Below are 20,363 nucleotides of genomic sequence, written 5' to 3' on the forward strand. Positions count from 1 at the left end.
TATATATATATATCTTCAATTTGACTTATAATCATAAAGTAATTTATTTTCTGTATGTCCATTGTCTTGCCAGTTCCATTTAGAGCCACATAAATCAGCCACAAACCCAAACCAAGCACAATAGAAGACCGTTTGGCCCTTCACATTAGCAACATTTGACCTTAAATAACCCCGTCCCCCTTCAGACAGACTCAGAACACAAAATGAAATACGCCCCCTTGTGGCGATAAACAAAAAAAGATAAACGGCTTCTACAAACACAAGAGGTGCTTGTGAGCTGGCTGGACTAAGTGAAAAGTGAAAACTTTGTAAGGGAAAACTTTTATTTTGAAGGGCCAGGCCGGAGGCAGGTGTGTGATGAAACGCACAGGCCCGTCCCCGTGGCTCGCGCTGTGTTGGGTTACAGGGGTGTGGCGCCACCATCAGCCATCATTTCCTAATTCACCCGCATCGCAGAAGGAGGAAGCGCAGCCATGGCGCAGGGTCTCAAGGAGAGATTTGACAAGTTCCTTCATGAGAAGAACCTCATGACAGATGCTCTAGCGAAAGTCGAAGCCAGAACTGGAGTAAACCGGACGTATATCGCTGCCGGTGAGTGATTTTAGGAGATGCAAGCGTGGAGGAAAAAGACAGAACAGAAACGGGACGTCATCGTGGTTTTGTTACATATTTCATTGTCTTCTCGTGTATTTAGTACAATAGAGTCGTTACAGTCGCGATACCTCTGTCCAATAATGTTAATTTTGCGAGGAAGAGTGTTTGTGATGTGATGTCTTCTTTCTCCTCTTCCTCCCCGATAGGAGTCGCAGCGGTGGTCGCAGTTTACCTCGTCATTGGTTACGGAGCCTCCCTGCTGTGTAACCTCATCGGCTTTCTGTATCCAGCCTATATATCGTAAGAATTTGATTATCTAACTACCGTTCTGGCCAGCAGCCCCTCCCAGTATAAACACACCCTGTAAACCCTGAATAAATAGTGCCACCATACGTCATCATATTTCCAGCGCGTTTCTAGACTTTTGGCTCCTCTCTGAGCCCGTTATTCTGAGCGTGACTCCACAAAAACAAAACGACGTACAGTATGTACGACGGCTTATTCTGGCCATAGTGGATAGAAAATGACGCAGCAGATTTCCGCCAAAAAATCTGGGAAATTATCTACATGACCGTAGATGGATATCTAGAGCATTTCTGATATTAATCTTGTTTTTGTTGTTGTTTTTCAAGCATATTTTTGACCTTTCAAGCTCAGAAACGTCCTTTTTTCTAGGAACTGTCAGAGATTATTCTGAAAAGTTGTGAGTTTATTGGTGGAAATTTACTCTTTTTTTTCTACTTAAAATCAGGCCGATTTATTGGCCTGATTTTATCACAAATATAACAATATATCACACTACGTCACAATAGTGTGATACACAATAGGCTGTTATAAGAGGAGCAGAGATGGAGGGAAATTTGTGCAAAAAGTTAAATTTCTTAGCATCTCCAATGCTTACCTGACAAAATGTTCAAACTTCAATGTATGTATGCAAGTTTTCTTAAAGCCGCCATACTTTTTAGGAAAGTATGGGGTATGCAATCTCATGTTGCAAAGTCTCCTAAACATGAAAAGTAGTGATTTTCAAACTTTGAATTTTTCACAGTATTTTATTTTTTTCTATACAACTATAAACACAAAATATGCAAACACAGAGGTCAAATTTCTATAGAAAAGAGAGCTGTGAAACAGATGTACATGTGAAACATACAATATATAATATTGTTATATATATTCTAAATGTTGATGGTTTACCTGTAGATTTTTTTTCTGTATTTTCAGCAATGAAAACAGGATATGGGTCGCTTGTTCTGCAGAAACCTGTCTTTTATCTAGCTGGGTTTACTAAACGGGTTCAACAGAGTCGGCCTTTTGTGTAAAAGCCACCAAATGTTTGTGGTCCCCTATAGTATGAGGCTGAATTAAAGGGGCAGTATTATGTAAAGTTGACTTTTTTAGATATACATCATGTGATGATGTTTTTCTCTCATCAAAACCATACCTGGTGTGTTGCCTTGATTCTTTCATGCATGTTTGAGAAATCCTTTAATCTCCATGACAACTGCATCAGTCTCCAACCTTGAGCAGAAAAATCAAGTTTGTGTCATTTTTGTGTTGCGGTCAAAGCTCACACATAATTCCTTTTAGCGTCGCAAATGGTCCCCGGGTCACACTTTGGAGACCCCTGTTTTAAAATATTCCAAACAAAGTGTCTTTTATTTTGAAACAGTGTAAGAACAACAACAAAAAAAAGTCTGAAAAAAAAGCATTGTACCCAAGTATAGTCTTGAAAACACATAAGGAACAAAATATCTAAACAAGTTTCCTTTTGGTTGATATTGCAAAAATTAACTTACAAAACATTAACTTAAATCTTTTGTTTTGAAAGGCTGTGTAGCTTTTGTGGCTTTAAACAGATTTTTATTCGCTGGACTGAAGGAATATACAAGATTGTGAAGGTCAAATCTTTTTGTATAGAACATTTCAAAGTGCTGTGCATCATAACAAAATCATACAGACATCAATTATGAAACAAGCAATTACATTTTGTCAAATGCCATCATCAAAGTCATCAAGCAAATACACGTCAAATATCTTGATCAGTGTTTCACTTACTACTGATCAAAGGCAACTCTAAACAGGTGGGATTTTAGCCCTGATTTACATGAACAGTGTTTCAGCTGAGAGGTCTGGAAGGTTGATACAACAACAGCAGACCTTTAAACCATTCAGTGATTTATAAACTAAGTATTTTAAAGTCTATTCTCTCAGTGGAAGGACTGTAACTGGCTGATGTTCTCTATCTTCCTGGCTTTAGTCAGAACTCCAGCAGCAGCGTTTTGGATCAGGTGCAGCTGGAGGATTGATTTGTTAGTCAGACCTGTGAAGACACTGTTGCAGTAATCAATGTGACTAAAGATAAACACATGGATGAGTTTCTCTAGATCTTGCTGAGAGTCCTTAATCCTGGAAATGATGATGATGATAGAAGGCTTCAGGTGATAGAAGGCCAACTTTGTAACGTATCTTTATGCAACTCTGAAGGTTAAGGTCACTGACCCCTGTACTAGATTGACCTCAACTCTGTTATGAACAGAACAACTATCAAAAGGCTGCAGTTGAGGTGTACCTGACTGAGAGGTGTTATTATTAATATTAAAAGTTGTTCCCAATTATTATCTGAGCTTTTTTTATATAATAATTGCTTCATCTAGTCAAAAAGATTCTAATAAATTCTTCTTATATATTTATGCTCATGAAATCTATTAAATGTAGTCTCAGTTCTGTGATGTGGAAATATTACAAAGATTTATCTTCAGCTTAAGCCAAACACATTTCCAGTGATCTTTGCCTGAAATATCAGGTGAATATGGATGTGTCAGAACTTGTTTCTGAGACATTCAGGTTCAATGTGGCAATGTCGTTTTTTGAGGAAGGGCACGTCCCTACCGGTCATACGAGTTCCTCAGTCCATGGTAAACTAGAACCAAATCACGCCTGGCATCCTCATCCTATTTCTGTCACTTCAGTTCTGTTCAGTTTTTATTCATATCCCATGGGGTAATTGGTTTGCATCAAGCATAAGAAATACAAAAGATAGAAAAAAAACATCCACTTAAGACACCGCATTCATTCTGTTAGTACCTCACAACTACACATATTAGGAGAATTACCTCATGCCATTGTGCATAAAAGTACATTGAGCTCTCAAGATAACATGAATATAAAAAATGTATTTCAGAAACCTAATAAGTGGTCTGGGTATTGCAGTCTAAACCAGGGAGAATTAGCTCATAATGGCTCCAGGAATGAAAGAAACCCCACTGAGCCAGGTACTGATCCCAGGCGTCCTAAAGCGGCGGCCAGATGGAACAAGGTCAAACTCTCTGTAGAGTGTATGTTCAGGATGTTTGAGAATCAGTTTGGTCCAGGTCTGACATGCTTGGAGTTTATATGTTGGAGTTGGACTTGCTTCACTCCAACTACATTGTTTGCCAGATTAGTGAGCCTCATCAACCTCTTTCTGCTTTACGAGGTAAGAAAAGGAAACAACACCACACAATTCACTGGGAAAATAAAAAGGCCTTATTGATGCTGTCAACTTTCTGTTATGCAAACATGTAAACAGAGAGCAGGCAAGGAGAGCATTCATTCAGTATAGTGACATACACTGCCTGGCCAAAAAAAAAGTCGCCATCAAAAAATGGTCACACTCTCTAATATTTTGTTGGACCGCCTTTAGCTTTGATTACAGCCCACATTCGCTGTGGCATTGTTTCAATAAGCTTCTGCAGGGTCACAAGATTTATTTCCATCCAGTGTTGCATTAATCTTTCACCAAGATCTTGTATTGATGATGGGAGAGTCTGACCACTGCTCAAAGCCTTCTCCAGCACATCCCAAAGATTCTCAATGGGGTTAAGGTCTGGACTCTGTGGTGGCCAATCCATGTGTGAAAAAGATGTCTCATGCTCCCTGAACCACTGTTTCACAATGTGAGCCCCATGAATCCTGGCATTGTCATCTTGGAATATGCCCGTTCCATTTGGGAAGACAAAATCCATTGATGGAATAACCTGGTCATTCAGTATATTCAGGTAGTCAGCTGACCTCATTCTTTGGGCCACAATGTTGCTGAACCTAGACCTGACCAACTGCAGCAACCCCAGATCATAGCACTGCCCCCACAGGCTTGTACAGTAGGCACTAGGCATGATGGGTGCATCACTTCACCTGCCTCTCTTCTTACCCTGATGCGCCCATCACTCTGGAACAGGGTAAATCTGGACTCATCAGACCACATGACCCTCTTCCATTCCTCCAGAGTCCAATCTTTATGCTCCCTAGCAAACTGAAGCTTTTTTTCTGGTTAGCTTTACTGATTAGAGGTTTTCTTACAGCTACACAGCTGTTCAATCCCAACCCCTTGAGTTCCCTTCGCATTGTGCGTGTGGAAATGCTTTTGCGTTCACAATTAAACATACTCCTGAGTTCTGCTGTTGTTTTTTCTTCGATTTGATTTGACCAAACATTTAAGTAATCGCCGATCACGATCATTCAGGATTTTTTTCCGACCACATTTCTTCCTGGAAGACGATCGTTCCCCACCATCCTTCCAGTTTTTAATGATGCGTTGGACAGTTCTTAACCCAATTCTAGTAGTTTCTGCAATCTCCTTAGATGTTTTCTCTGCTTGATGCATGCCAATGATTTGACCCTTCTTAAACAGACTAACGTCTTTTCCACGACCACAGGATGTGTCTTTTGCCATGGTTGTTTAAGAAATGAGGAGTTACTCATTGCATCAGCTGGGGTTAAATAACTTGTTGCCAGCTGAAAGATAATCGTCTATGCAGTACTTATCCAATAGGAGGCTTGTACCTATTTGCTTAGTTAAATCCAGGTGGCAACTTTTTTTTTGGCCAGGCAGTGTACTAACTTAGCCATGGAGGAGGTGCAAAGATCCACAGCTATTTGTTAATCTGGTTGTTATGGAAGAGTGTCGAGATTAAATCCATAAGTATTGCTCTTTGAGGTTTACACGAGCCATGCAGGAGACACTGCAAGCAGGAGGAAGGAGTCCAATGTGTGGCCCAGTTAAAGTGCAGACCAGAGTCCACATGACAGTTTAAGATGAAATTTGGAAAATGATCATCACAGATGTTCTCTATCCAATTTGATGCAGCTTGAGCCATTTCGCAAAGAAGAATTGGGGTAAAAAAAAAATCCTGAATCCAAAACTGATAAAGAAATGCTCTGAAAGACGTGTAGCTGTAATTCCCACAAGAATTTTCCCCATTAAGAGTTGACTCAACTGATGTTTTGTATAAATTTATGCCATATTTTCCAAATTTGTATTTATTAAAAGAAAAATACTAATCACTTTCTAACTGCTTTTATGTACAATTATGCACCATTTTCTCTTGGTCTATCACATAAAATCCTAAGAAAATATATTAAAGATTGAGGTTACACATGGAAAAATGTATAAAAGTTCAGTAGATCTGAATTATTTCTCAATCCACTGCACCTATTGCATTTATATTCATATTTGTATATGCACATATAGCAATTGCAGACACTGTGCTAAACAAGAGACACAGGTTTCTTGTAAGTGATTCATAACATGATGCTCCTGGGTAAAGAATCGGTAAGAAAACAGAGTAATATGTTTTGATATGTAATGGAGGTTAACTGACCACAAATGTCACTGTGGTGGAGAGAAACAACTAGAAGAATGTAGTCACAAGTTGTTGGTCAGGCAACAGGCTGTAGCTAATGAACATTTCAAAAGGAGCTCTGACAAATATAATACCAGGAATGCTTGATTATTCAACATAATTATGCACATAAGCTTTTTGACAAATGACTATCAGTTAGTAGAATATATACCAAAGGCTCTTTCAGATCATAGTTCTGCAGTAAACATAAAACCATGAACCTCTCTTCAGATGATGCGAGCCGGTCCATCAGACCACTGAGCCTGTGTTCTTTCAGAGGGCGATGTCGAGATTACGGAGCCAAAAAGGCGTGGCTTTACCAGAGCTGGGGCGGGAAATGTTGGGTGCTAAATTTCACCAAGGGTTTTTAAAGGATTTTGTAAAAAGAATAATTTATTCTGTTCTACCTTGTTTCATTGTTTCTTTTAAAATGTTGCGGATGAAAAGAATCAAAGTAATAATAATCAAAATGCACCTTGAAAACAAATGTGGCTGTCTTCTTTGGACACCGCTGGTCTTTATTATTCCTGCATAGTTGAAATTGTTTTAATAATGCAGGCTTTCAAATCCATTCAGTGCTTGAAATTTTAATTTTATGCATATCTGCTTATTGATCTAAAATACAATCTAAATAAGGAGAATCAAACAGATGAGAGAACATTTTGATCTCAGGAATTGCTTGTTGACGTCTCTTGGCAGGATCAAGGCGATTGAAAGTGCGGCGAAAGACGATGACACAAAGTGGCTGACCTACTGGGTGGTCTACGGATTATTCAGTGTGGCAGAGTTCTTTGCTGATATCTTCCTCTCCTGGTTCCCTTTCTACTATATTGGAAAGGTCATTGAATGCCTCCCATTCTTTTGTCTTTTTAGTTACCATCAATACGTCCCATCTACTGGTTGATAAGGCAACCTCTGTCTCTGTTCGCAGTGTGTCTTCTTGGTGTGGTGCATGGCTCCCACTCCTTCTAACGGCTCAATCCTGATCTACCAACGGGTCATTCGACCGTTCTTCCTCAAGAATGAGGGCAAGATTGACGACGCAGTGAAAAACATCAAGGACAAGGCGTCAGAGGCAGCTGACAAAATCAAAGACGAGGGTAAGTACGGATTACTGTTGCTGCTTATTAAACCCTATATAACTCAATTGGCTTTTTACTCGTTTCTTCTGGGTTTTTTTTTTTATCATTCCTCAAGTATTAGTTTTTTTGCATCAGATTTTCTTATTTGCAGTATAAAAACACCATCTTCTCTATCACATAATCAAACAGTTAAATCCTGTACTATAGCTGTCTGGCCATAGTAAGATCTGATAAACACAGGGTTTCATGTACCTGGATGCTAATGTCACTGAGTGTTTGGTTGCTTGATGGTCATGAGAACCAGCAGTACTTTCACTTCATTTTCTAAAATATTGATACAGTTCTCTGCTGGTGTCTTAATACCCATTGGACTGTTCTACATTTTGTGACGTTACAACCACACACTGAAATGTATTTGACTGGGATTCTATAGCTGCGTTTCCATTACAAATGTATGGAAATCTTTGTCAATCTGCTAATGTGAAAACAAAACCTAATTTTTCAATTTGAGTGTTTCAATTAAACAAGAAATGACATTAAAATCACTCGTGAACAAGCGTATTCACGTGATAAGTCATTAAAAAACTGCAACAGATGTAAACAGTTGCATGAAATGTATTCATAATTTAGCCATGTGTTAGCATTTTTACAGATTGTCTTGTTCTGTCACAGCATGGTGAAGGTTTTAACACATATGTAAAAAAAATAAAAATAAAACCTACTTCAAGTTGTTACTCTATTATTGTATTGAGCTAAAAATCATTATCAATATTAACTCCCTTGATAAGAACTGTGTTGTTTAAATCATTATATTTCCAATTCCTCCACAGCTAAGAAAGCCACAGCGAACATGATCTTCGAGGAGAAGAAAAACTTCTAAGACTGATGCCTTCGCACACCGCCGGCTCCGGACCCGACTGTGGTACAGAAGCTAAATGTTTTTAGGTCATCACAACTGTTGGCTTGAGCTACATGCTGGATGTGTCTCATTTAAATCAGTCTTGCATTTATTAAAGTTGTTTCACATATCTATTAGCCTGTATATGTATTCATCGGCGTGTGCTTCATGACCCAAATAAAAGAGACACATTGAAGTTGTTTTCTCGTTCTTCAGTTTTTTGCCTGATTTGTTGTGTAAAGCAGCAACAGATGAACAATAAGCAGGCAGGTGTTTGTCTGCAGTGGTTACTGGGCGAGATTCAGGTACACACTGGACAGACCACCAGTCTGTCACAGAGCAACACACACCTAATGAGCAATTTTAGAAAGGTCAAGCTTTTGGTTATGGGAGGAAGTAAAAATACCCAGAGAGAACACATGCATGTACTAGGAGAACACACAGACTGCAGGGGAACAGTGCTAACATCTGCTCCACTCTGAATCCCCACCACTGTCTGCTTGGTACATTATAGGATTTTAAAGGGCATACTATAGCAAGCTTTAGGCAGGCTGACGTTGCTGAAAAGTGATGTTGCCAAATTAAATACAACTAAACTCCTGGCAAATTTACAAACAACAAATTTACAACAAGATGTTGTAGTTTTGTTGCTGGTGATCAGCATTTACTCTTCTCACAAAAATGAGGACGTTTACTGATGAGTCGTGCAGCGTTTAGCAGTAGTGAATGGAAGCAGCTGAAAGTTTCACTTTCCACCTTAAAACCACCACAGGACTGGAGCTGTCCAAGCGCTGAGGTTGAGATGTTTTAAAGAGACGGTGTTATGCAGAATCAGCTCTTTTGTAGCTTTACATCATGTTATAATGCCATTCCTTCTTCACAAACACACCTGGAGTGTTGCCTTGATTCTTTCATGAAAGTTTGAAAAAAAAAAAAAATCTCCATGGCAACCATTCAACTGTGTAAAACACGTAGGTGGATGTAGCTCCTCCTCAGAGCTGTAGTTTTCAAGTTTCCAAGCTTCCTCTTCACAGAGCAGTGCTCACACACTCAGCTCCTTCAGACTAGCCAGCAGCGATTAGCATCTGATAGAACTGTGCATTATCTGAAGTTAACATGGTTACTTGATTGTTCTATAAAACGGCCATATGTGCAGTAGAAACATAATGCTGCCCCTTTAACGTGATAAAATGTTGCTCATATTTTATTGCAAAGTGGTGACAGTGTAACTCCGCTACACCTACAGACTGTGATGAAATGAGACTTAATGTTTGTACATAAGCCTTGTAATGGTGTTTTCTATCTGGGTTCAGGCAAATGTACGATGAACATTATTAATGTAAACAGTACTCACCCTCCTTTGTTGTTTGATCCTACTGTTGCTTTTATAATTGATCAACAAGATTGGACTTTTTTGATAACAAACCAAAGTTCACAAAAAAACCTCTTAATGTTAAAATGAAAACTGATTTCTATAAAACAATAACAAATAATAATGAAACACAGAATAAGTGCTTGCGTAAATAACACCCCCTTGTGACCGACCTCATTCAACAGAGGTCTGGCCAGTTAGTGCTAGTTGAAGTTGGACTGTTGCTTTTACCAAAATGAGATCTCAAGGGTTTTACTTCAGGATAGCATGTCGATATTGTTAGCAGTTAAGAATGTAGCCATTCTAGTATAAACTTGATTTGGTCTCCTGTAGGAAGAAACCTCTTCTTCACTACTTTTATCCCGGTTGTGTGCCGTCTCACTGAGCTAATGGACTCTCACTGCTGTGAACAAAACCATGTGATCACTCTCCCTCCTGGAGGAGCAGCATTTGTTTTTCCCCCTGAGGGAAGTGATCCTGTCTCATGACCCAGAATGAGGGGATAAGAAAAGCATGCAGCATTAAGCCACCATATCAAAGGCAGACTGGTGGAGCAGCATGCAGGCATGGAGCTGGATAAAACCTCTGTTTACTGTTAGTTTCTGTTTGGAAAGTTTATTTCAACTGCATGTTTCTCAGAAGAAAATGACAAAATGTAAGGAATAAATCAAATTATTCCAAACAACACACCTCAAAACCTTACTAACTCTTAGCTAAACATCCAACTAAAAGGTAATTTTCATTATAATAGTCATTATTATTGTTGTTGTTATTATTATTATTTACAATAAAAGCCAACACAAAAACAATAGAAAAAAACAGACAGACAATTATAAATAGCAATGCACAATACAAAATTTTTATTACATGAGCCAAAATCTTTAACTTAAAAGAATTTGGGAGTCAAAATGAAATATCTTTTTAAGAAACTGGAAGAAAAATAAACAAACAACTGTATTTTAGTTTTGAGAAACCAAAAAGTAATACGTCTATTCCCCAACAACAGACAAGGTTTATTATTTTTATTAAACAAATACAGTAGTTATACTTTTTTTTATTACTGAAAGTGAATGCTGCAAATCCAAAGCTGAAAAGTGGTTTTGCACATTTGCAAACTGTTACTTAAACAACATAATTTGCACCCAGTTCACAAATTCTGCAAAAAGACAAACAAAAAACTCCAAAACAAAATAAAACAAACAAAAAAAAAGAACAAAGGTGGTTTTAAAAGACAAAAACTATATGTCATACCCAAAGATAATCATAAGAACATGTAAAGTAAAGTTTTCGGTGCTAATTTTGCACTAATTAAATGTTTTATGCTCCAGTTGCATCACCTTGGTGTGCTGGCTGGCCCTGGGACGTTCCAAACAGGTGAGTTTGAGTCTGGATTTAAAGAAGGAGAGGGAGTCAATGTTACAGAAAATACAACTGGAGATCGGACCAGCTGAAAGTTCTGCTTCCCATAGTGCTGAGGTGTGAGGAAGATACAGTGACATGGGTGGAGGTGGTGATATAGAGTTTGATACTGTAGATTTTGGAGAACTTCAGTTTATCATCTTTAATCTTTAATTTTTACTTAAGACAGTAAGTAAAATCTGTCTTACTGTTTTAAGACAGATTTAAAACAGGTGAGTCTCAACTGACTCAGTCTCAACTGAGGTGAGACTCAGTTGGGGGTCTCACCAACCGAGATGGTGAGAGATGGGGGTGGGAGAGTATAGCTAGGTTTGCTAGAGAGGCAGAGCTGGGTTTCCTCTGCAAGACAGTGGAAGAGGATGTTAAAGTTAAGGAAAATATTGTCGAGGGAGATGTAAGTGATGAAGAGGAGGAGCCCCAGGACAGAGCCCTGGGGAACACCAGAGGTGATGGGAAAGTTGAGATCTGAACGACTTGAATGAGAGATAAAACTGGAACCAGGTTAGGTGGTGCTAATGGAGATTAATAGAGGATAATCTGTTGAGGAAGATGGAGTGAGTAATATGTCCAAAGGCTGCACTTAGAGCGAGGAAGATGAGAATAGAGTAAACCGGAATCAGCTGCAGGGGATCACTGTGATTTTCAGTAGAAGTTATTATGACGAGGACGGAAACCGGACTGGAACCTTTCATACAGACTATTGTAGCAGCAACGTTTTGTACACAGCGCCATCTGCTGGCCTTCCACCATACCACAAGAAAAGACAAAAAGATACTTTTCATCCTCTCTCTCAGATAAGAGAGAGAAAATATTTGTATAGTTTATGCTTTTTACAGTAAAAATTTAAAGAGTCCACAAGAATAAAAAGAAACCAACAGACAGATAAAAATGGGTGTTGAATCAGTTTTTTAATTGACTTCAAGCCACTTGGATCAAACATTATTGCTTTATACTTTTCATCTGTAACATACACCATGACTCAGCGCAGAATTGACTATTTATGATCTGAAGAAGAAAAAGTCCAGTATTAAAACTCACCTCTGAGACAAATCTCCAGAAGGTTTTACTGGACCAGCAGATTTGGGTGTGAGATTTCCCAGCTGATTAATCTGAGGTCTGCTGACCTTCCTTAATTATTCCTAGAATAAACGTGATCTGTTCTAGCTTCCAATGACTAAATGATAGGTTGGTTCAGATGTAACGTTTGAACATTACATTGGTTCTAAAACGGGTACAGAGGGTGAAATAAGAAATAAAACCCTGATAGAATTTTCTCCATCTTGAATATAATTGCTGCATGCTTTTCATGTGATGCTTTGTTCCTCTCTGTTTAACCAGGAGTTATTGAGAAATGTAACTGAATCAGAGTCAGAGTATTAGTTTAATATTAGAGTTATTACACCTCTATTGCAGTTTTATCTGCAGTGAAGTCATTTTTTTATCAGAGGAGTGTACTCTTTTGGATGAAGCCCTATCTCCCCTCATAGAGCTGCCATTACAACAACATTCTACGAGTCATTTATAGATTTTATTTAGAATCCACAAAATACAAAATGATTTTTTTTTTTTAGAAAGTTGACAACATACAGCAACACAGGAAGTCTGACCTCTACAAGAAAATAATTCAAGTGAAAAACAAATATTCTCCTCAGGATCCTGCAGTGCTTTCTTGTTAAAAGACATGAAAATAAATACTCCCCGAAAGACTGGTGAATGGTCGATCTGGAAGTCAGATCATACAGTTTGTTCTCCTCATATCTAAAAATCCCAACAGCGCCATCTTGTGCTTGTGTTCTATCTGTTCGTCCCAGAGCCATGTGTGCTGTGTATCAAAGGTCGACAGGAGGGCCGAACAGTTCCATGGTCTCCACGACGAGCGACAGGTGGTCCAGGAAGGAGTTGACGGACACTCTGAGGATCCGCGCTTCGTCTGCGCTCCACCTCCTGAAACACAGACACAGATGGTCAGAGAGGAGGCGGCAGGCCGACCGGCGGCTGAACACAGACACAAACGCTCCGATCGCTCACACAGACAGCGTGCTGCCAGACACGCTCAGACGCTTGCTGATGACACCTCTCCTCGGCTCCCGGTCTGGGGACAGGGACCTCAGGGCCACGGTGGCCTCACGAGACGATGGGAAGGGGACGTCCAGGATGCTGCAGGGCAGTCAAGGAAGACTGGCCGAGTTGTCTATGTTGCTACTTGGTAAAGTTTAGAGCAAGTACTACAGCATGTTTTTGCTCCCAATCCTTGCTTCTACCTTCCACTCAACTTTCCATGAACACGCTTGAATACCACACTCTGTAACCAACCACCTTCTTTAGCAAGTACCATTTGCCGGTTTTTGGGTCATGTGATTAAGATGTGTCCAATATTTTACTTTTTAGAAATATTTTTTAAGAGAATATTTTTGTTATTCATTTCATATGAATAACAACATTTTCACATGAATAACAAAAATATTATTTTTTAGATGTACCTCATCCCAGGTGTGTGTGCCTCGTGCCAACTAAAATGTTGTGAACTAACCAATCAGAAGCCTACAAAGCAAAGACCGTGTCATGTCGGATTCTCCAGACAGTAATCACTGTATATACAGTATATCATATACTTTCCACTCTATTATTGGGATATTTCGAAAATATAAATAACTTCGACAGTCCTAACCGACCGAAACCAGGCAAAGTTTAATGTCAGGCAGTGAGAAAAAGCTCCTCCACTCCTAAAAATCTCCAAAGAACCACCAACACCAGAACAGAACTCTTCATTAATAGAACCAGAACCGAACCGAGCTTCAAGCAAGCAGACCTGAAATCTAAATCCTGACATTTCAGTTGAAGCGCACCGCCACTATAGTCCGCATGTGAAATAAAAGGATACAACTCCAGCTTGCCGGTTTCTTGGTTTGTTTCTGTCGCCATTGCTGTTGTTTTGAAGGGACTGAACTGTACGAAGAAGAAGAAGAAGAAGAAGCGTTTTCCACGTGAATGGCGGTGTGCTCCTGCCCCCTGTGGCGAGGCGCAGTAGCACAACAGCAAATGCGGGCAGAAAACCAACTTACAGCCGAAATATTTAAGCAGAAAACGTATAAATTTATCCTTTGTGGGATAAAATGTCAGATTTTTAAAAAAGCAGTTGTATGTGCGTTTTTTCTACATTATAGAATATAGACAAAGATTTGCGGACATTTGTGATGGAGATGCAGCTATTGTTATGCAAGCTGAACACTGACAACTTTACACAAAGTGTCACATTTCAGTACTTCCTATGAAAATATTAAAAAAACATATTTACAAAAATGTGAGAAATGCACGTCACGCTTGTGAGATACTCTATGTAGTTAATCATAATTCATCATTTGACAAGGAAAGATTAGTTTTTAAATTGGGATAGCTTTTATCCCTTAATAACTAAATGTATACTTTGAAAACTTGATTTTGTATTTACTCAGATTATCTGTGATGATAAATCAAAGGTAACAAAACAGTGAAAACAACAGAACTTTTCCCAGCACTGAAAATTGGATCTATCTTGATTAAAAACAGAGCCAGTCTGCGGAAACGTAGCAGGCTCTGAACACTCGGGTGTTTTTCCGTGGACCTGGCTGAGGAGATGGGAGCAGAGGGGGTGGATGTGGGTGATGCTTATCAGCGCCCTGTGACCTCTGGGCTTCCTAAGGCTCACAACTTCCTGTGGTCAAAGCAGGCTGCATGTGGAAAAGTCAGCTCCTCCGCCAAGTCTCACACTTCACTGATATCTGACCCTCAGATAAGACACACACTATTTTCCACATCTCACATACAAAAACAACAGTCCTGCATCGGTTCCTGAAGCAGATTATAGAGGAAGTCAGGGGGTCAAATGGGACCTGAGGGGTCCTGATCCTCACTTCAAAAAAAAAAAAAAAAACTTTAATAGTCTGAAAAACAGCAATTAAATAGAAATCATTTTACAGTCATGATTCATAAAGGTGAAAAAAGTTCATAAAGATAAAGAACAGCCCTTCTACCATCATTAGATCTCCTTTACTTAACTATTCATCTGATGATGTTTTTAAATATTAAATGACTGATGTTTTGATCAGTTCTTCAGTAGCCTTTTTTTTTTTTTTTTTTTTTTTTTTTTTACCAAAGCCTTGTTTCGTGTAAGAATATGTCGAAGTAGTGCAATTCTTATTGGGTACAATTTCTGGCTCTTCCATCCACCTCCTGCTTCCATCCCTCATGAACGTCACGTCTTCTTGTGACGCACCTCACAGGAAACACGGGGAACGTGACAGGAATCAGATCCACCAACTGAAGTGAAAAAAAAACTGTTTTATGTAAATTAAGCTCCATGGCTCAAGTGAGATTTATCCGTTTTAATGACTTCCCTATCGTGATTTATTTGGGGTTTTTTTTAAATGTAGAGAACATGTTTAAGTATTTTATGAAGCGCAAAGACCGAAGAAAGTTTACCGTAACTCGTGCTGTGTGGTGGAAATATCCAATTAACCATGTGTGGTTAAGATTCCACACATGAATAAACCACGAGCTGACCGCCGCGTGGAAACGGCGCGCTGTGATTGGTTCCCTCAGAACGGGCTCTGTATAAATACCCGCTGTGGAGTTAGAGGAGTCACGAAGACCGAGCATCTGGAACCAGCTGTGAACCACACACCGCCTCCTCATCCTCATCTTCATCTTCAACTTCATCAGCAGCGTAGAAGAAGAAGATGCTGCGCCGCTCCGCTCCGCTCCTCCTCCTCTGCTCCCTCTGCCTCGCCTCCGGCTTCCAGATGCCGCCGGAGGAGGCCGCTCCCCGCCGGGCACGCTTCTCCTCCAGCAGCCCGAGTGAGTGTCTGCTCTACCCGCTGCCTCTGGCTGTTCTTCCCGTTCTCCTATTGTTCACTCATTGTTTTGACATTTGTTTTAAAGTTTATATCACAGCCTGGAGAAGTCCACCTTTTACTTGTAAATAATTTTAAGAGCATTATTTTCTAATTAGGAGGACGTCGTCAGGTATGGGTCTAATAAGATGAAGCTCTGCAGTCAAATAAGATATATCATAATATATCTTATCTTATGTTATTCTAAGAAATCTACTACATTATCTCTCTGTAATGCAGTGGAAATAATTTCAAGGTCTTATAAGATATAATATAAATAAAGACAATAGTTGTAACAACCATGATGAGCACCTTCAGAGTTACTTGCATCTTTTGTTTATCCATTACTTATTTTTAAGCGCTTCAGTGAAAAGAGATCACTTTGAGTGTTCTGCTCAGTGTTAACTTCCACACTGAAATACATTGGATGATTTTTGCTGTGTATCTTTATACAATTAAACAGAAAAACACTGTTTTACATTCTTTAATTTTTAAGCTCATATGAAAAAAATTGGCGTTTTGAAAATGTAACCCAAAGAAAAATATTGAATTTCAGTCATAACGTAATGTTTTATACGAAATGTAGCAGCAGTTAGCAGATGAAAAATGAAGCCTGAAGTTCATCTTTGTCTGGAAATGTTTTTCATTATGTCCACCTTTACTTGATTAGTCTGCTTATTTAGAATATCCACAGTCGCCGTGGAACCACATAGCATTTAAAGTGGAGTGTGTTTGTCATGTGAAACGTTTTCCTGTAAAACGTCTCCTCTGAACGTGTCGCTGCAGCCGATGTGGCCAGATGTTTGAACGGCGCCGTGGCTGTGGGCTGTGGATTCTTCTCCTGCCTTGAAAACTCCACCTGCGACACGGACGGGATGCACGAGATCTGCGAGCTGTTCCTTCACGCTGCGGCCACCTTCAACACAGAAGTGAGTCCTTCCACCCGTTCTGCCAGTTCACCCAGCTGGGTCTCAGTCTGACTCCTGTTGCTGTTCTTCAGGGTAAAACTTTCGTGAAGAAGAGTCTGCAGTGCATTTCCCAGGGCATCTCTAGCAAAGTCTTCCAGGCCATCCGCCGCTGTAACGTCTTCCAGACGATGATCGCTGAGGTTCGTAGGCCCAGAAATGTTCATGTAGATGTGAGATTGTCCTCTGAATCATGACTCTGGTTTTTATCATCATAGGTAAATCACTGGCAGTCATACAAAATCTTACCTTTCTTTTCATTATGTTCCTCTATTTTTATTTACTTTGCTGCTTTGCTTGTAAGTTACAGGCTGCTGGCTTTGCCACATTCGCAAGATATGTTGCCTCTTTGCTCAGCATGTTAGATATAAACTGTCACTTTTAATTTGGATGCTGCATCTTAACCTGGTTAATAGTGGATATATCATGTCTTTAAATCCCTCCGTTTCACACGTAAATCATTCATTTATGGTCTACATAAAATAAAACTGCACTGGTGCAGTTTTTAAATGTGATTGAGACATTTAACGCACCGACTCCCCTCCAGGTCACAGAGCGGTCCACTCCACCACATTCGGCCATTTTTGTAGTTTGATAGCAGTGATATGATTATCTACCAGCAGAGAAACTTTTTATTCCAAAGTTTATCAAACATGTCAACAACAGAAGACTAGTCCATCCAACATTACATGTTGGAGCCAAAGTCTGACCCAGAGCAGGAGGATGAAGACAGCCAACCTGCAGAACCACGTATTCAGATAAAAGCATCACAGTGGAGTTATTACTATATTGACATCCATATCAACTACCTGCAGTATGGAGTGTAGTTTAACTACAGTGTCCATGCATGACAGATAATAATAATAATAATAATAATAATAATAATAATAATAATAATAATAATAATAATAATAATAAAAATGAATTTTTTATGCTATGAAGTAAACAAAGCCTCGACATAAATAAGGAGCTACTGTAGCTATGGGAACGTCAAGAAAGTCACTGAATCCATTTAGGTCATTTTTGTTCCCCAAGACAAAAAATGGCAAAAACTAAACCAAATAATTATAATCAGAACATACAGTTATAGTACAGTTATAACGTTAAGGAGGCAGCTAAAAGCTAGCACACCGCGCTAACAGAAGCAGAAGGCTCAATGCTGCTATCATTCTGTGCTAGTTAAAGTTTGAGTGATATTGTGGTCAATTATACAAACTCATGAATGACATTGAAAGTCCTGAAACTATGTTGTGTTGCGACTTCAGTCATGGAATCAGGCCCATTTTTATACTTCTGTACTACAGTGGGGTTTTTTTAATCACTCTGTTCCCACCTCGTCAAAGGTTCAAGAGGAATGTTACACCAGTCTGGACATCTGCACTGTGGCTCGGACAAACCCCGATGCCATCGGAGAGGTGGTGCAGGTTCCCACTCACTTCCCCAACAGGTGAGCTCAGACATCCGTCAGTAAGACATAATGAAGCCACAACTGTAACAATACTGAGCAAAACTTAGTTATCTGATATCTTACCCCAGACTCATGTAAGTCAAACAGATTCCACATGTCAATTTTTTTTATCTTCTTTTGTTGCATGACTGTCAGTTTTATTTACATTACGTAGCATTAAGAGTTACAGGAGTTTACATAAGCAGAGAGTTCTCTGACTATTCCAATGTGTGCCTGGCAACAGAAAAGACCAACTACAAAACTAAATCACACCAACACACATCTGAGGAGCGCCATTTTGGTTGTAGCCAGTTGGGGTCACTGTTTGCACAGTTTGTCTGAGCATCATCCAAGATCCATATGAACAACAGACTGCAAACAACAGAACAACTCAGAGAAATATGGCAGGGGGGAATGAAACTGTGAAAAATGTAATACAATGAACATGTTTTCTACTTGACATATTTACAAAATACTTTCTGCTGTGTTTTATGCTTAAGTTTCTGCTAGTTAAGCTCACTAGCAAAAACATTTAAATGTTGTCTTTAAAGCAACATTTAAAGTTGCTTTAAACTTTAAATGTTGCTGAAAAGACAACATTTAAAGCTGCAGTGTAAGGCTTTTATAAAGCAATATATTACTGTAATTATTACTGTATTTGTTGAAACAAGTATGGTGTGAGACAGACACAATATTGACACAATATTCATATTTTCAGTTTATTCAAAAACTTTTGAAAACCAGGCATCTTTTTAGCTCCACTTCACAATTTTGCTCTACTTTATGTCGGTGTGACTAATAAAACGCCTGATACAGTGAAGTTCACATTTGCAACCTGACAAACTGTGGAAGAGTTGAATGGGCATGAAGACTTTTTGCAAACCACCTCGTGACCCTGAGTCTGCATTGTCTGCTGAAACCATAGGTACTACAGCACGCTGCTGCAGACGCTGCAGGCCTGCGACGAGCAGACGGTGTCAGCGGTGAGGACCGGGGTCATGACCCGCCTGGGGCCCGACATGGAGAGCTTCCTGCAGCTCGTCCAGAACAAGCCCTGCACCCCCAGCTCCGACTCCGCAGCATTCAGCAACCCGGCCAGCTGGAAGAACATGCCCGTGTTCAACATCCAGCCCGGCTTCAGGGGTCGCGACCCCACCCACCTGTTTGCCAAGAGATCAGCGGACACCCAGGGGAATGAGGGAGGGGCCCACGCTGACGAGTAGATGGCAAAGATCAGAACAAAAAAGATTGTTGTGTTGTAATTTGGGGGATTTTTTTGACTCTCTTAGGTCATCCACCAGGTAACTGATGTGATCTTGTTACATCATAATACTCTTATTACAATTGATATTTATTGTCCTAAATTAATTTATTAGGCTGCCATGGTGGTATGTTTAAATTAGCCAGAGGATAAGAAGCAGGGTGAGGCGTTCATGCTGGTCATGGAGCTTTTCACTGCCTCGTTTTACTGCTCTACAAATCACTTTACAAGCTGTTTGTTATGTTGAAAAAATGTTTAAATGTCCATCAAAATGTGGGATTCAAGTTGGTTTGTTGGAAAATTAGAAATAAATGCGCTGATATAAATTTGACTGGATTATTTCCACTGAATGTTTTTCATAACATTCACACTGGCAAAAAAAAAAGAACCGTATGTTTATAAGAAGTTTATTATTTTTCTATGTCAGCCATGTTTGGGCTAAAACAGGTTGATAAGAGCACAACGTCCACACATTTACCTGCATTTTCTAATTATACAGAATTCACACTTAAAAACATGTAGCAACTTAGTTTTACCAGAAAATGTGCAGAAATATTTCTGAATCCAGGCAGATTTATGCTCTTACAACATTCTCAGCTATTGTATAAACGCTTTTCTTTTACTATCAAAGAAGCTAAGCTAATCTCATGTACTTGCGGACATCTGCCACCAGGTGACGTACAAACTGTTTCACTGTCAGTCATTGCACGTCCTATTCATTGTTTTCTTCATTAAAATGAGGTATTAACAGACGTGCTGAGTTGGCAGATCTCAGGATTCTCTGTGATGAAAAA

At 39.5% G+C, this 20,363-nt stretch overlaps 3 protein-coding genes across 3 annotated transcripts; 2 read left to right on the forward strand and 1 right to left on the reverse strand.

Annotated features, from left to right (window-relative positions):
- The first annotated feature begins 399 nt into the window (after window positions 1–399).
- On the forward strand, window positions 400–8,437 carry LOC102225128 (receptor expression-enhancing protein 5-like). Its single transcript, XM_005811495.2, has 5 exons — window positions 400–591; window positions 801–894; window positions 6,957–7,095; window positions 7,189–7,357; window positions 8,170–8,437. The coding sequence occupies exons 1-5, from the start codon at window positions 474–476 to the stop codon at window positions 8,217–8,219; spliced, it is 570 nt and encodes a 189-aa protein (XP_005811552.1). The 5' UTR covers window positions 400–473; the 3' UTR covers window positions 8,220–8,437.
- A 3,480-nt stretch (window positions 8,438–11,917) lies between these two features.
- lage3 (L antigen family member 3) lies at window positions 11,918–13,976 on the reverse strand. The gene is made up of 3 exons (XM_005811496.3): window positions 13,910–13,976; window positions 13,057–13,185; window positions 11,918–12,972 (listed from the first exon to the last, which is right to left on the reverse strand). Exons 1-3 carry the CDS (start codon window positions 13,948–13,950, stop codon window positions 12,858–12,860), a joined length of 285 nt encoding a protein of 94 aa, XP_005811553.1. The 5' UTR covers window positions 13,951–13,976; the 3' UTR covers window positions 11,918–12,857.
- A 1,677-nt stretch (window positions 13,977–15,653) lies between these two features.
- LOC102227978 (stanniocalcin-like) lies at window positions 15,654–19,895 on the forward strand. Its single transcript, XM_005811505.3, has 5 exons — window positions 15,654–15,861; window positions 16,683–16,825; window positions 16,897–17,004; window positions 18,205–18,308; window positions 19,234–19,895. Exons 1-5 carry the CDS (start codon window positions 15,744–15,746, stop codon window positions 19,529–19,531), a joined length of 771 nt encoding a protein of 256 aa, XP_005811562.1. The 5' UTR covers window positions 15,654–15,743; the 3' UTR covers window positions 19,532–19,895.
- The last annotated feature ends 468 nt before the right edge of the window (window positions 19,896–20,363 follow it).

This window comes from Xiphophorus maculatus, chromosome 8 (assembly GCF_002775205.1).
Source record: "Xiphophorus maculatus strain JP 163 A chromosome 8, X_maculatus-5.0-male, whole genome shotgun sequence".
NCBI lineage: Eukaryota > Metazoa > Chordata > Actinopteri > Cyprinodontiformes > Poeciliidae > Xiphophorus > Xiphophorus maculatus.

Coding starts and splice junctions, on each gene's coding strand:
- LOC102225128 (XM_005811495.2), top strand. CDS start 474: ATGGCGCAGGGTCTCAAGGAGAGATTTGACAAGTTCCTTCATGAGAAG. Junction 7,096..7,188: donor CTTTCTACTATATTGGAAAG/GTCATTGAATGC, acceptor CTCTGTTCGCAG/TGTGTCTTCTTGGTGTGGTG. Junction 7,358..8,169: donor TGACAAAATCAAAGACGAGG/GTAAGTACGGAT, acceptor ATTCCTCCACAG/CTAAGAAAGCCACAGCGAAC.
- lage3 (XM_005811496.3), bottom strand. CDS start 13,950: ATGGCGACAGAAACAAACCAAGAAACCGGCAAGCTGGAGTT. Junction 13,186..13,909: donor GAAACCGGCAAGCTGGAGTT/GTATCCTTTTAT, acceptor ACTGCCCTGCAG/CATCCTGGACGTCCCCTTCC. Junction 12,973..13,056: donor TCTGGCAGCACGCTGTCTGT/GTGAGCGATCGG, acceptor TCTGTGTTTCAG/GAGGTGGAGCGCAGACGAAG.
- LOC102227978 (XM_005811505.3), top strand. CDS start 15,744: ATGCTGCGCCGCTCCGCTCCGCTCCTCCTCCTCTGCTCCCTCTGCCTC. Junction 15,862..16,682: donor CTTCTCCTCCAGCAGCCCGA/GTGAGTGTCTGC, acceptor GTGTCGCTGCAG/CCGATGTGGCCAGATGTTTG. Junction 18,309..19,233: donor CCCACTCACTTCCCCAACAG/GTGAGCTCAGAC, acceptor CTGAAACCATAG/GTACTACAGCACGCTGCTGC.